Below are 15,211 nucleotides of genomic sequence, written 5' to 3' on the forward strand. Positions count from 1 at the left end.
GTTAGCAGGGAGTTAGCTCACTAGTTTTCATCTAAACATGATATAGCATGTTCTGACTGAGAGATTTCTGAAAAAATTAAGACGTACAGCTCTGCTATCACTTCCAACATAAATGAAGACAGAAAACTAAACAGCAGTGACGTTTGTAGGGTTACTGAAGTTGGGCTAGCTGGTATATAATGATGTGCTACGTTAGCTAGCTACACAGCTATGTTAGCATAGCATAAACACAGTGAAGCTGGAGGATGAACGCTAACCTTTTTCCACTTGTTAACGTGAGCGTTCCCGATGGTTATGGACAAATGCAATCGCAACGTAGAGGATGTTGTAAACGGACCAAACTTCAGATCATCCATCCACAATACGAGGTTAGTCATTAATATACTGCAACAACATGGGAATAGAGCAGCTGCCAGATAATTCAACATTAATGAATCAATGGTACGGAAGTGGAGGAGGCAAGAAGAATGAGTTGAGAAAAGTTTGACTTATCTGACTGTTTTGTTTCGCTTAATGCGCCTTACAATCCGGTGCACCTTTTTAGTCTGAAAAATATGGTATATAGAGTTGTTAAAAACAGTAAATGTAATGGAAACCGTTCAAATGAAACCTACTTGATGGGTATACATTGATTTATACCAAGTATATTTAACTTCATGGTTAATTATTTAAATAACGAAACCCTTCATTTGATATATTTGAGCTGTTTTATGCTCTTTGTTTATGTTTATGAGGACAAAGAATGTAGCACACCTTTTCAACTGCTCTTTGAAGCAATTATCAGCCACTCACTTGGCAGCAGCTCATGAATTTATGCATGTAGACGTGATCAAGACAACCTGCTAAAGTTCAAACAGAGCGTCAGAGTGAGAAAGATTTAAGAGACTTTGAAAGGTGGCATGGGTGTTTGAAAATCCCAGTAGATCCCTGTCTGGCACAAACACTACCATTTCTGGGATTTATGGAGAATGGTCTGAAAAGAAGAAGATATCCGCCGAGCGGAGGTTCTCTAGGAGAAAATGTCCTGTTGATGTCAGCGGTCAGAGGAGAATGGCCAGACTGCTCTGAACAGGGAACAACTTTTTTATAACCAATAGATTTAAGTAATTTTCCTGATGACTTTCTGGTCTTAGTCATAAGTCTTGTGTTTTATTGAACTTGATGAACATGGTGTTCATTTTGTAAATGATGGTCTTCCTCAGAGTCAGAAAAGGAGGAGGAGCAGAATGTGGCTCCAGTACTGTATCTGTCATCACCTGTTACCTTTTGGTCTCTTGTAGGTTTGACAGTCTCATAATAGAAATGTCAAAGATTTGACGGGTTGAGAGGGACGCTGGCTTCACCTGTACAAACACACTCCATCGCTCTGAATTGAGGTTAAATGTCTGCAAATATTGTGTCTCACATAATTGGAATTTTTTTCTTTTAGTCCTCATCTGTCGTGGTACTTAAAAAGCCTGTCTCACAGCGAGGAGTGTTTGGGGTTCCAGAAGCGTGTCAAAATGTTTTGAAATGTACTTAGTCATGCCCATTGATCTGCACCTGATGCTTGGCTGATTTGATGTCCCTGAATGCTCCAGTTTACACGACCCGCTGCTGCTGCTATATTGGTGCTACGATCGATCAGGGCCCAGGGTTGAGGACCACCTGAGCATTACTTTGTATTTTAACAAGCACGGCACTATAAGTCATATGCAGGAGATTTAGGAACTCAGAATGTCAGAAACAACCAGAATATGGTTTAGCTGATGGCCTCGTTTAGGCTGTCGTTTTTAATACACGTCATAAAAACGCAAAAAGTTAGTCGTGAGTGTGAATCCACATATCGGTGTTATTTTTGTCCATCCAAAGAAAATCAGAAAACAAAAATAAGATTTATGTTTTTCTCAGTTCTTCAGGAGTCTAACATAAGAAACAGCCTGGAGTCAAGAATAAGAGCTGGCATCATTCCCATCTTACAAAGGCCTGGTCAGTGTTACATAAAAGATGTTGAGACCAGTGTTTCTCAGGCTCAGATGGAAGATTTAGAAAATACTTCCTATGTTCTTGGTACCCAGGAGAAGCTTGGCAATCACACTTCTTTGCAGTTCATGTTATCACCGCAATTCTCAACCTGTTCAATGCATTTTATACCAAAACAAAGTCTGTTAAGCACATTATCTGAGCAAAAACTTTCCCTCAGTTCAACAATCACTCTTGCTATGTCCGATTAAGATCCGAGTGTAGTAAGATGTTTATATTGTACATCAAAGAAAAAGAACCCCAATGAACCACCAATCCATTATGAGCAGCGCTTGGCAATGGTGGGGAGGAAGAACTCCCTTTAAACAGGAAGCGGCGTCCAGTAGAATCAGAGCCAGGGGCAGACATGTTTGAGTTTAAGACTTGGGATGTTTGAAAGAAGAGATGGTTGCTGTCCAGGTGTGTGCTAAGCAACATGTTAGCATTAGCCAACACCTTCCAGTAGATGGTAAACTGGGACTGAGTGCTGTTGGCGTGTCCAGTTTGGGTGAAACCAAAAGACCAGCAGCTTTTCTCTTGAGCTGGTCCTTAGTTTGTCTGCACTGGTGGTTTGTTAGGGGAAATGTGTGTGTGTGTAAATCATTTACAACTTTTTGTGCGGTTATAAGTTGAAGTTGTTGTTTTTTTTATTGGCATGTCATTTGGGAACCACAGCTCTCTGCAAAACTACTGAACTTTACACCAATAAGATGATTTCTGCTTTTCCAAACAGTGAGTCTAAAGATAGAGGGAAGTATATATGAGTTCTGAGAACAGTGAAATTGTGGGTTATTAATAAAGTTTCGACTTTGGAGGGGACTTCATTTCTGGGTAACAGTCTCGTGTTTTCTCTTTTTTCAATAATGTTGATGTCTGAAACACACACACTGGGTTCCTTCATGAAACAAGAGCAGTTGCTTCTTTCTCTCACTGAGAGTCACTTCACAGCTTAGAGGAGGTGATGAAGAAAAGCTGAAGGAATCTAAACAGCAGACAAAGCTTATTTTTACATTATTATTTGCCCCGATTGTTGCTTCTTCTTTTTTTCATCTCAAATGTGTGTATCCGTGTGTGTGTCTACTATATCAGTGATGCGAGCTGAGCTGAGGGCCATTGTGCCTGCTGACTGGAGCCGTATAGATCAGCAGAGTGTTGGAGATTATGTCCATTGATCGGACAGGAGGGGTTTGTGGTTTGATTCTGTGTTTTGTGATTTCAGGGGCCGAAGGAGCCGTGTTCAGCAAATCAGTGGAGACGCCGCATGTCAGAGCTGAGCCATTCAAAGAGCTGCGGTGAGTCTTTCCACGGCACACAGCAAGCGCTCGGTCTCATGCAATACATGAACAGATGTACCCTGAGTTCACGTCAAAGCTCACAAATACTGCAGCAGTGTAGTGAAATAAAGTGCTCACAGAAAACCAGATCAATCCATCACATCGGTACACCGCACAGATGGCACAAATTATGGGAATTAATTAATGGAAAAGCATTTGAATGAATGTGAATCGGATTGACAAAACTGAGGTACACTTCAACTGCACTCCTATGGCAGGAGCGTAAAGATTACACTGCTTTGATGCCCTTTCTGACTTTAATAATACCAATAAGTTGCAAAAATGATCACCCTCTTGTATTCAGTAAGACTTCAGAGTATAACCGAGACCACAAACATATCACAAAACGCGAGGTTTTTATTCACATAACAGTTAAAAGGAGCTGAGAGCCTTTTTCACACAGACTTCTACACAATGAGGCTTATTTTGCAACTAGAAAAGTCGCCCCCTGTAGGCCATTAAAGAGAATGCAGGATTAAGGCACTTATGAGTTGTTTTACTGCAGTACTTAAGTGGTACAGCAATAAAAATTAAAACAGCTAATATGATTATTCTGGGAGAATATTCCATTTTTAATAAAAAGTGGTTAAATCTTGGCGATACTAGTTCCCTGACATTCTCCCATTAATTGTCATGGTCCTGGGTCTCTGACACACTATTTGAAGCCTGTTCTGGATTTTTGGTTTGGTTATCTGGAATTAGATATGTTCAAGGTCCTGAAACCCTTTGACTTTTGTTATGTATATGTCTTGGTTCTTCATGTTAGTTCCCCTTCGTTTCCAGTCTGTCCTAATCTTGTCTCTGTGATTGGTATCACCTATGTGAAGTCATGTCCCAGTCGTGTCCCTGTGTTCTGTCTCCATCGTTTTCTGTTTTCCCCATCTGTTCTGACAAGTTCATGTCTTAGTCTTAGGCTGTATCCCAATTCACGGTCTGCAGCCTTAAAGGCCGCATTTCAAGGCCGATTACGTCACAGCGGTGCGCCGAAGGCTGTCCCAATTCAAAGGCTGCTCGAAATGCGGCCCTGAAATGCGTCCTTCATTTCCCTGAATTTTAAGGATGTGGCGGTGTAGACTTCGTGGCCCAACATATCCCAGAATGCATAGCGCGGCGGTGGGTGTGGATAACTTTGCTGAAAAAAAACGGCGGATGAGGGGCAGCCAAAGAGTAAACTTTAAGTAAGTACTGAATATTATGTCACTTATTTATGTGCAAATGTTTAATAACGAAGAACATTAAAACATTACTGTTGGTCACATGTCGGCAAAGTTATGTGACATTAGTGACGTTTGTACTAACTTGGTTTTAAAGCCTTTACTTTAAAATATACGCCGTTCAATAGCTGAGCTTAATCAGAGAATGATCAAAGCTCATGTAGAAACAAACAAATGAACAAAAGATTTTCTCCTTCATTTCTGTCAAACAAAGCTGTATGACACGTTTCCAGCTGTTAGTATCATGGTTGCTAGGCAACCTGGGCAGCGCAACGGAGGCTAGACCGTCCCATTTCACAAGCCTCGCACTTCCGGCCTTAGCGGTCTTTGAGTACGCGGCCCTTGAGGATCGTTGAGGCTGCGTACTTTAAGGCTGCAGACCCTGAATTGGGATACAGCCTTAGTCTCTGAGCTAGTCACTTCCTGTATCATTTTGATTCAGGGTCAGTTTCACGTCCTCATCAGTGATGAGTCTGTTCAGCTGTGTGCTCCAGGTGTGTCCACTCTGCCCTAATCTCCTCCTGTGTTCATGTCGGGTCCTCTCATGGTGTGTGACTCTCCGGTCGTCGTTTGTCCCTGTTCGGCTCCATTGTTGTTTTCGGGTTTTTGTTTCCTTCGCCTTTTTACCCGCATTTAAATGAAGCTGTGATTTTGACGTCCTTCACACTTTGATCACCACACGCTCGTTCACATGACAATACCAGTTCCCTGACATTTTCCCCAAAGAAAATCCTGATTAATTCAGCCTCGCAGGTCCCTTCTTGTAAAATTGAACAGTGAACTGTTGTAAAACAATGAACAGAATAAACCACTTAAAGCCAGATGATGACTATGATGAAAGATTTTGAGGTAGAACAGCTTTAGGTTATCAGCTATCAGTCAAATTCAGCTCAGACTGAGTGTGTGGCTCCGTACTTCGTCGTTCCTCTCCACGGTGTACATGGTGTGTGTTTGCATGTGTGTGAGGCGTGGATGTCTCCGTGGTGTAAACGTCTTGTTTATCATCTTTCTCCCGTCTGTGCTGTCAGATGTGATGACAGTCAATCAGAGCAGAAAGTGAGCGAGACGGATTCCTGGTGTGACTGTGGATAACGGGACGTAGGGATGTCTGCGAAGGGAAAAAGGAAAGTTGGAACAAGAAGAGATAACGTCCACACGGTCAAGATTAATACTGGTCAGCGAGGGTAGCCTTTTTCTGTTGAGCTCTTGTTTATTAATAATGTTTGTTCACCTATTTTACCTGATTAGACCTCTCCTCAGGACTGACGGGGTGTGTAGAAACTAATTCAGAATCAGAATCAGAATCAGAATACTTTATTGATCCCTGGGGGAAATTATTTTTTGTTACAGTGCTCCATTTTAAACCAACATTAAGACAAGACAGACAATACGCTAACTAAGAATAGTACAATATATACATATATATACATACATACATACATAAGTCACTTATAAATAAATATTTGGAAAAGAAACATGTGTAGTTGTAGCAGTAACCAGTGTGTTAAGTGGATGCGTTGTACAGGGAGATGGCCACAGGCAGGAATGATTTCCTGTGTCGTTCAGTGGTGCTTTTCGGTAATCTCAGTCTCTCACTGAACGAGCTCCTGTGACTGACCAGCATGTCATGGAGTGGGTGGGAGGTGTTATCCAACATTGTCTTTATCTTGGACAGCATCCGCCTCTCCGACACCACCTTGAGGGAGTCCAGCTCCATCCCCACAACATTGCTGGCCTTACGGATCAGTTTATTAAGTCTGTTGGCATCTGCGACCCTCAGCCTGCTCCCCCAGCATGCAACAGCATAGAGGATCGCACTGGCCACCACAGACTCATAGAAAATCCTCAGCATTTTCTGGCAGATGTTGAAGGACCTCAGTCGCCTCAAAAAATAGAGACGACTCTGGCCCTTCCTGTAAAGTGCTGTGGTGTTTTTAGCCCAGTCCAGTTTATTGTCAATGTGTACTCCAAGGTATTTATAGTCCTCCACAATGTCAACACTGACCCCCTGGATTGAAACAGGGGTCAAGTGTTTCCTGGTCTTCCTGAAGTCCACGATCAGTTCCTTGGTCTTTGCCACGTTGAGCTGCAGATGATTCTGCTCACACCACGTGACAAAGGAGTCGACCACAGCCCGGTACTCTGTCTCATCATCCCTGCTGATGCATCCAACCACCGCAGAGTCATCAGAAAACTTCTGAAGATGGCAGGTCTCTGTGCAGTGGCTGAAGTCTGTGGTGTAGAGGGTGAAGAGGAAGGGGGAGAGGACAGTCCCCTGTGGTGCCCCTGTGTTGCTGATCACCTTGTCAGACACACACTGTGGGAGACGTACATATTGTGGTCTTCCTGTCAGGTAATCAACAATCCAGGACACCAGAGAAGCATCCACCTGCATCGCTGCTAACTTATCACCCAGGAGGGTCGGCCTGATGGTGTTGAAAGCACTGGAAAAGTCAAAAAACATGACCCTCACAGTGCTCGCCGGCTGGTCCAGATGGGTGTAGACACGATTGAGCAGGTAGATGATGGCGTCCTCTGTTCCGAGACGAGGCTGATAAGCGAACTGAAGGGGATCCAGATGTGGTCTTACTATGGGTCGCAGCTGGTCCAGGATGAGCCTTTCCAGGGTCTTCATGATGTGGGACGTCAGTGCCACGGGCCTGTAATCCTGGGGGCCACTGGGACGAGGCGTCTTTGGTACAGGGACGAGGCATGATGTCTTCCACATCACCGGGACCCTCTGCAGACTCAGACTCAGCATAAACAGTTTATGAAAGACTCCACACAGCTGGGGGGCACAGGCCTTGAGGACAAGGGGACTCACTCCGTCTGGTCCAGCAGACTTGCCTGAGTGAAGTCTCCTCATTTGCATCTCAAATTGGTGTCTTTCTCACTCTCCTATTGCAACCATTAAATTTGCTCCACTTCCCATCACAGATCCGCCCACGTATACTCTACAGTAGCAGAACGCTAATCAACCAGAACAAATGCTGCGAGTGTGTGGGTGGGTGTGTTTGATGGGTATGTTTTGATGGAGAAGTGAGTCTTATTTGCCTTTACTGAAATACAGACTTTTTCACTTCTCATTCGTGTCCGCCCAAGAAGCTCGTTTGTAATTCTGTAAACCAGAGGCTATTTAGGTCTGTTTCTCTGTGCGTATCCTCCTGGGTGATGCCACCGCTTATCGCGGAGGTGCTTCACCAGGCAAAGTTTATATAAAACTACATTTAAAAAACAAAAAAGGTCATTACTCACTAGGTATAACGTAAACAGCAACAGACCTAGAATGCCTTGTGGCGTTTCCATCCCATTAGTAATGCGCAAGCTGAGTAGAAGTTTCTGGCCCTGCTTCATTTATTTGTAATGTGCATGGAGAAGAGGACATTACAGTCAAAACTAATTTAAATTCTTAAATCAGATAGATTTAAAGGTGTATTACAAATATCTGTAAAGTTATGACCCTGATTAAGGATGTGATGTGATGCTGTCCAGAGACTGAGGGCGTCAGAAAGTATGCTGACCTTTACAAAGTAGTTTTGCCCCAAAGGAAAATCAAATTTTAACCTTCCAGACCAAGTTGTGTTTGTCTTAAACCGAACAGATATAGAAACTCAGTTGCTGTTTTTTAGAGTGCCACCATAAAAACGTTGCAGTTTTCCCAGCACATCCATATGCTTACATTATTAATTATAGATCCATCAGAGCACTTTTTTATGCAAGGTAGCTCATAATGTAAACAAGTTTAACTTCCAGCCCTGCTAAACACACTCAGTACAGACTTATATATATCTTTTTTTTTTTTTTTTTTTTTAAGGCAAAAAGTCAATCCCCTGATGCCCTATATCTACAGTCGTGATCCAGAAAACAGTGGTTGGAGACAATGGCACCTGTGTGCAATGAACTTCGCTCTCATTGTCTTTGAAACAGCTGCTATGAAGATGAGAACCAGGTCAAAGCAAGTCCTGGTGTGTTGCAACAGTCAAAGCAACAATAGGATGGAGTCTGTCCACTATCAGTTTGTAATTGGTCAAATTGGCAGTTAAAAGCAATCTGTAATCTGCCAATTAACTGTTATAAATCGCTCATCTGTTCCCATCTGTTGCAAATCTGTTGCTGTTTGCATACACAGAAATTCGCATTAAACAGAAATTCACATGAACTGAACCCAGCCAGTTGGCAATCTGTCTGGCAAATTTTTGCAAACCTTCACTAATCTGTCTGAGAGTGACTGCACTCAGTCCAAGTTGGACCAGGATTGTTTGGAGGCATGCTACCTCCCACCGGGCAACCTGTGCAATTGGCTTGCCATCAAAACTAGTCATCCATAGGTTGATAGTCTTGTACACTCAATGCAGTCAACCACCAGTTTGTCATACTCGTGGGGATGTTGCCGTGCTGTTTTTACTGTGACTGAATCAGAACAGCTGTTTCAAACAAACCCTGGTGCTGTACGTTTTGCAAAATGTGTTCAGTGTGGAGTTTCTCGTTGTTGCAACCTGGTCAATTACTTAATTATTTTCTACAAATAAAGCTCACTGCTTTCATTGGTATTGTTCATCTTCTAGCTTTCCATATCAATCCCAAAAGTGAAAAAGCAGCTTGGCAGTACTTCCTCATTTTATTTGGCTCCATCTACTCGATGCGTTTTAGCAGCACAGGTTCTCTGTCAAGGTGTCCTTGGTTGTGAGCTTTTACTGACATTTTTCCTCAATACTTGAAGTAGGGTGTTGTTTTTGCACTGCAGCAAAGGACAAAAAGGACGAGAACTTTCTTTTTGTAATGCTGCTACCTAAACATTGATTCTTACAACTAAAATTCAGTGTATCGAAGTAAGTGGACAGTTTCTTTACTCTATATGTAACATGTTTAACTGTTCTGGCCATGCAAAACAACCTAAACAAAGTAACCTAATGGCATCCCATAGATTAACCCAGGCAGCAGTAAGCTGTTTATTTTGCTTTATCACATGCACTATATAGACAGCAGTATTGCGTGAGCCTATCTACACATTACACCTACAGGAGCATTTACGACATCCCATTCAAATTGAGCCTTGTGCAGCTACAACAGCTTCCACTCTCCTGGGAAGGCTTTCTACAAGATTTTAAAGTGTCTGTGGAAATGTTTGCCCGTTCATCCAGAAGAGCATTTCTGAGGTCAGACACCAACGTGGGACACTCACAATCTCTGTTCTCGTTCATCCCAACGGTGCCTGATGGGGTTGAGATCAGGGCTCTATGTGGGTCAATCAAGTTCTTCCACACCAAACTCATCCAACATTTCCTTTTTGGACCTTGTTTGAAAACTCCAAAAATTCATGGTCAACTGAAGCATTAATATTTTCCTTCATTGGAACTAGGTTTAGGCTAAAGCCCAAAAAACAATACGTGGTGTGTTAAAACACTTGTCTATAAACAGTTCCAACGAGTAGTCATTTCTGACAGTCCTGTTTTAGCATGTACTTCGTCTTCTTCCATCTTATCCAACAGAAAGCAAATAACAGTCTTTGGTTCAGATCCAGTGATTTCAGCTTGCTTGTCACCATCTAAGCCTTAGTGCATCATCTCCCCTCCAGAAGAAGTTGGCTAAGGCTTAGAGCTGTTAATACCTCAGTCCAGCTGAAGTAATAAAAGATGTAGCTTAGATAATGCTGTCAACAGACAAGAATCTTCTTTCTTCGCTTATTAACCTCTCAACATCCACGTGTTCATGTAGACACCATTTAGCAGTGGGTTGCATTTTTAACTACATGCCAAACAAACAGTTTCAGAAACTATAAAATGTATCCTTCAGAGAAACACTCTTACATACCTTTTAGTGTTAAAGTCCTTTTGTTTTTGAGATGATAAGAATATATGTGGATCTTTACTTTACCCTAAACCCACAAAGTGAAATGTGAATCATCGTGGAGAGATTTTGGGCCACTCTTCTTTAGTTTTCATTTAGTTCCTTTCAATCAGAGGTCTGGACTTTGGCTGGGCCATGGTAACACCTTGATTTCTGCTGCAGATTTCCTGCTGTTCTTGGGATCATTGTCCTGCTCCTGATCAAACTTGTGGTCTGACTTTGGGTTGAATTTATGGTAACATTATAGTAACTTAAAGATTATGGCTTTGGTAATGCACACCTGAATGCTTCACACCTGCAAACAACCAAAACTTCTGCTTTTGTAGAGGTGCTCACACTTCCTGATGATCAGCTGTTCAGCTACATATGATTGACAGCATGTAGCTGTTATTTACCCCTCAAATGCAGAGTCTTGTGAAAACTTTCTTTATCACATGACTGCAGAGTTTCCATTATTCTTTTTAGGAATATACTTGGACTTGCCTCAAGGCGCATCAACATGCCTCGAGGCGGTCCATTACACCATTTGCAACCACTGGATTAACCTACCATGACCCCAGCAGTTACAAAGGTTTGGCCTTAACACAGCAGCACTCCAGCTACAGCAGACTTTCCAGCATTAAGCAGACTGCAGTGCTCTTTAGACGGAAAATGTTCATGTTGTTGCAGTAAATGTTATATGCATGATCTTTCTATCTATATAGCACAATGGTATTCTTTGATCTGAATTGAATGAGAGGGACAGCGGTGGAAAGACTGTGAAGTGAAAATGAGAAAATCTGGAGAAAGAAAAGGGGGAGAAAAGGGGTGACAAAAGTATGGAGCGTGAAGATTAAAGAATAAGAGGGGGTGAGAACAAAAGAGACGCAAGTGACAGTGAAAGAGTTTGAAAGTATAAGAAACTGGGAGGGGGGGGGGGTATTAAGAAAAAACACAGTATGGAAAAAATGAAAGAGGATCACTTTTGTCCGAAAGTCTGAGATGAATAGAGTGACAAAAAAAAAGAGCGTGTAAGAGAAAAACGAGACAAAAGGGGATTTTGAAGAGAACTGAAATAAAAAGAGCTTCGTGTGATAGAAGCGAAGCTATGGAGACGACTTTGATGGGATTTAGGGGTCAAATAGAAAACGACAAATAACTAATAAGAGCATTTCAGTGGTGTTTGCATTGAGATGAACTGAAAGCATCAATCACTGCTGCTTCCTTTCTGAATCATTCGTTCAAATAATAAGAAAGTGATACTTTTACATCACTGATGCAATACATCGTTTCCTAGGTGACACTCCAAAGCCTGTCGTCAGGTCACTGTCCACACAACACAAGAGTCTATAGTCAGGCGTAGTTTTTCTTCCCTCTTCCCCTTTGTTGATGCATCTTTGGTGACAACTAGCCAATTGAGAATGAAATATGGCCCAAACTATCCAATTATGTCAGAAAAAGGCGAGCGAGCTCGTTGGTGCATGGCTAAAATCTAATCTTACCCTAATCTCTCCCAGCTCCTTGGCAGGTAGCAATCGAGGAATCAAATCCTATTTCAGGATATCATATTAACCCCTAACACATTTTCGGGCAGCCAGACACACATCCCAGCCAGAGCCGCCGCTTCTCATCAAGCCATAACCGTTACATCCATCTGCGTGGTAATACCTTGTCAACAGGATGTGTCTTTGCATCTGAAGAATGCCTTTGTGATTCGCCCGCACTGGCAAATTTGAAAGCGCAGCTTCATTTGTATCCCGACCAACTGAGAGATAAAGGGAATATATGTATGAAGCAATATAAAGGAAAGCGAATGCAGGAGGGGAAGAGAACAAAAAAGCAGAACAGAAACAAAATGGGAGCATCAGTGAGAAGAACTTTTTCTCCCTTTGAATGAAATAACACGTGAAGGTCCTCATGGAAACTTTGGTAGACTTGCATTAGCCTGATCTGTCCCTCGGTTCTTCGTGTATCTTGTAGCGCTTCGCCGTGCACGGTAGCGTAATGGGACTGGGACTGAGACCATGGTGATGGACAGAAACAAAAAAGGTTAGAGACAGTCGGGAACCCAGCGTTCCCTCCAGTAACTCCAGTAACTCTTCTTCTGCCTGTATTGATTACATTTTTATAATTTTAACGTTGTTAGCACCGTTAGACACTCTAATGATGACGCAAAGGCTTCGACAGGCAAGTAAAACCAAAATAATACTGAATACTAAACAGTTTTTTAAAAATCCTAATAAATACTTAAAATATTAAAGCCAGTAAAGAAATTACATCCGTCTTCCTGTACCGTGTATGTTCTGGAACAGCCAGAAGGGCCCACCTGCTGCCTTTGAAAATGAGGCTAGTTTCTGCCTGCTTTCCCTGCGACTGCACCTCCTCTTGTAACCACACGTGTTAGGTGTAGCGTGAAGCTGGAGAGACCGGTGGAGTTAAACAATATCGAGCTGATGACATGTTGTGCTGCCGTAAGTGCAGTAAAACCTTTCCAACAAGCATCAGACAGAACATCACAGCAGCGAAAGCAGGAGAGCGAGACGCAGACGGGAGCGTGTTAGCCGTCATGTCAACTCTCCTGACCACAGTTTGTGATTCGGTGAAAAACATATTGTAAAGGAAAAGCTGCTGGCAGTGCGCTGCTGCTAATCCATGACACAGTAAACCATGAGCAACATAGAACTGAACTGAATAGATCAGCCCGTGGTCACGATATCCAAACCAATCCAAATATCAGCTCAGTGCATCCCTACTAACAGGTTCATCATTTTAACTAGGCCTAATAAAACAAACTGAAAATGAAAGTGAGTCTGAATAGAACTGAATTCAGTCGGCTTCTATTTAAACCCCACAAACTCCCACGACTCCAGGACACACGCGCGGTCTTTTCCAACACCTAGAACAACAGTGTAGAGTCACAGAAACAAACCAACCCCCACATCACACAGTTCTCCCCCAGCCTATGTAACCTCAGAGAGGTGATTGCTGACTCGGTCCAGCTGCCAAATGAGGGTAATGAGCAGCAGGTGCGTCCTGGAGAGAGGGCAGAGTGAAAGAGAGACAGAGGGGTAGGAGGAGCAAGAGACGAGGAGGCGGAGAGAGAACAACACCACACCCACACAAGGGCAATTTCAAGAGGAGGGCCCACTAGGGCCGTAACATCCCCGTGTGCTGATGGTAGAATGATGAACACAGGGAGGAAGCCAGGTGCAGCCATTTATACATACAGGTTGGGATGATGAGGGCAGTGTAGAGGATTAACAGTTTACACACTGTAGAAATGCAATTTCTTTATCGAAGCTAGCAGTGAAGCACACCTGTTCGTCATCAAATAATGAAACACAGGGCGGCTCCATCTTAAATCACCTGATAGGTCACATGACCACAACCAATGGGAATAATATCCAATCAGAACCACGTCTTATAGAGGACAAACAGCTGATCAATAATCTAGGAGTAATACATATCTCCTCGGCACAAAAAATCAGTGCTGAGAAAGACGCCAGCCTCACGGCGGTGACGATGTGCGCTGATTCTTCCTGTTTTAAGGTAAAGAAGAAGAGCATGAAGAGATCATATGGAAACAATCAAGATGCAAAACTATAGAAAACAGAATAAATAACCACACACAACAAAAACTCTGTGAACGTCCTGAATTTGAGCCTTACTTCAAGACGTTTTTGCTGCTGCAAAGAGACACAGCCTTGATAGTCATGTGACAGCGGTGCGGGCCAATAGAAGAGAAGGGGCCAAACTCCAAAGCTGTCCCACAGATTAATTTTCAGACTGCTTTTTATGCTTTGGACAGATTTAAACACTTGCTTGAGGCTCAGTGTGAACGTTCACAATGAAAGGACTTGACCTTAAAGGTGCTTTAAAATCACCTGTTCCTTTTGTATTAAATAACTCTCACGTGGACGTCCGCTCTGTCTCGTGTTTTTATTGTCCTCTAGAGTACTTCAGCACGAGGCAACAGCGCTGCAGAAACTGAAATTATAGAGCAGAAGTCACGGCGCTGCCAACCAAGCTGACCACTGTGATCTGTGAAGAAATCACAGATTCAATGAGCGCTGCCTTCAGCTCTTTCTCCTCTTCTTATATCCCATCTGCCCTCCTCTCCATCTCCAATCTCCTCTCCCTTCTCTCGCCTCGCTTTCATTTGCCGTCTTCTCTCTCCATCCTCACCCTGCCCCTCCTCCTCATCCTCATCTTCTTGCCTCAATTACCTCGATCTTCATTCACCTCTCCCTGTCACACCAGGTTCTGATCTCCCTCCTTTCATCCCTCATTCGTCCTCCCATGTCACCCTTTCTTTTTGTTTCATTAATCCGAGCCTAAGCAGTTTGAAAAAGAACAAAACTGCAACAACAAAAAGAAATATTTATTCAGCAGATAGCGCCATGACAAAAGAGATCACGACTCAAGGTGGCCTCCCTCTGCAGGCACATTTAGCACATCTGAGCATTATCACAACCAAGAGAAAAGAATTAAGACAGCACATCCAAGCCCTTATTTCCCCTCCTCCCCCCTCTGTCTGTCCTCTCTAATATCACACCCACTCCTTTCTTCTTCCTCGCTGTCCTCCACACCTTCTGCTCACACTGATCTTGGTAATTGAGAGGATGGCCTGCTCTCCAGCAGAGTGTACGAGTGACCAATCATAAAGCCCCGCGAAGCGATCAGCAGCACTCTTACTGCCCCAGATTGCCATTTAACCTATGATTTTCTATGTAGCACAAAGGCAGCCCGTTCCAACTCAACATAGCTTACACTATATTTATAACACCAAACAGCTCTGACTGCTGCAAACGGTGGCAGCTAATCAGGCGAAGGCGC

General features: G+C 43.0%; 1 protein-coding gene across 3 annotated transcripts in view; it reads left to right on the top strand.

Annotated features, from left to right (window-relative positions):
* Positions 1-15,211, top strand: part of sgcd (sarcoglycan, delta (dystrophin-associated glycoprotein)) — a 343,513-nt gene that overhangs the window by 303,721 nt on the left and 24,581 nt on the right. For all 3 annotated transcript variants that reach the window (XM_085421336.1, XM_085421337.1, XM_085421335.1), the window contains one exon: positions 3,221-3,293. In XM_085421336.1, coding sequence (XP_085277462.1) covers positions 3,221-3,293 — 73 coding nt within the window. The remainder of the gene's footprint in view (positions 1-3,220; positions 3,294-15,211) is intronic.

Source organism: Rhamphochromis longiceps, linkage group LG10, assembly GCF_057381845.1.
Source record: "Rhamphochromis longiceps isolate RC_006_pf linkage group LG10, R_longiceps_female_GT1.1, whole genome shotgun sequence".
Taxonomy (NCBI): domain Eukaryota; kingdom Metazoa; phylum Chordata; class Actinopteri; order Cichliformes; family Cichlidae; genus Rhamphochromis; species Rhamphochromis longiceps.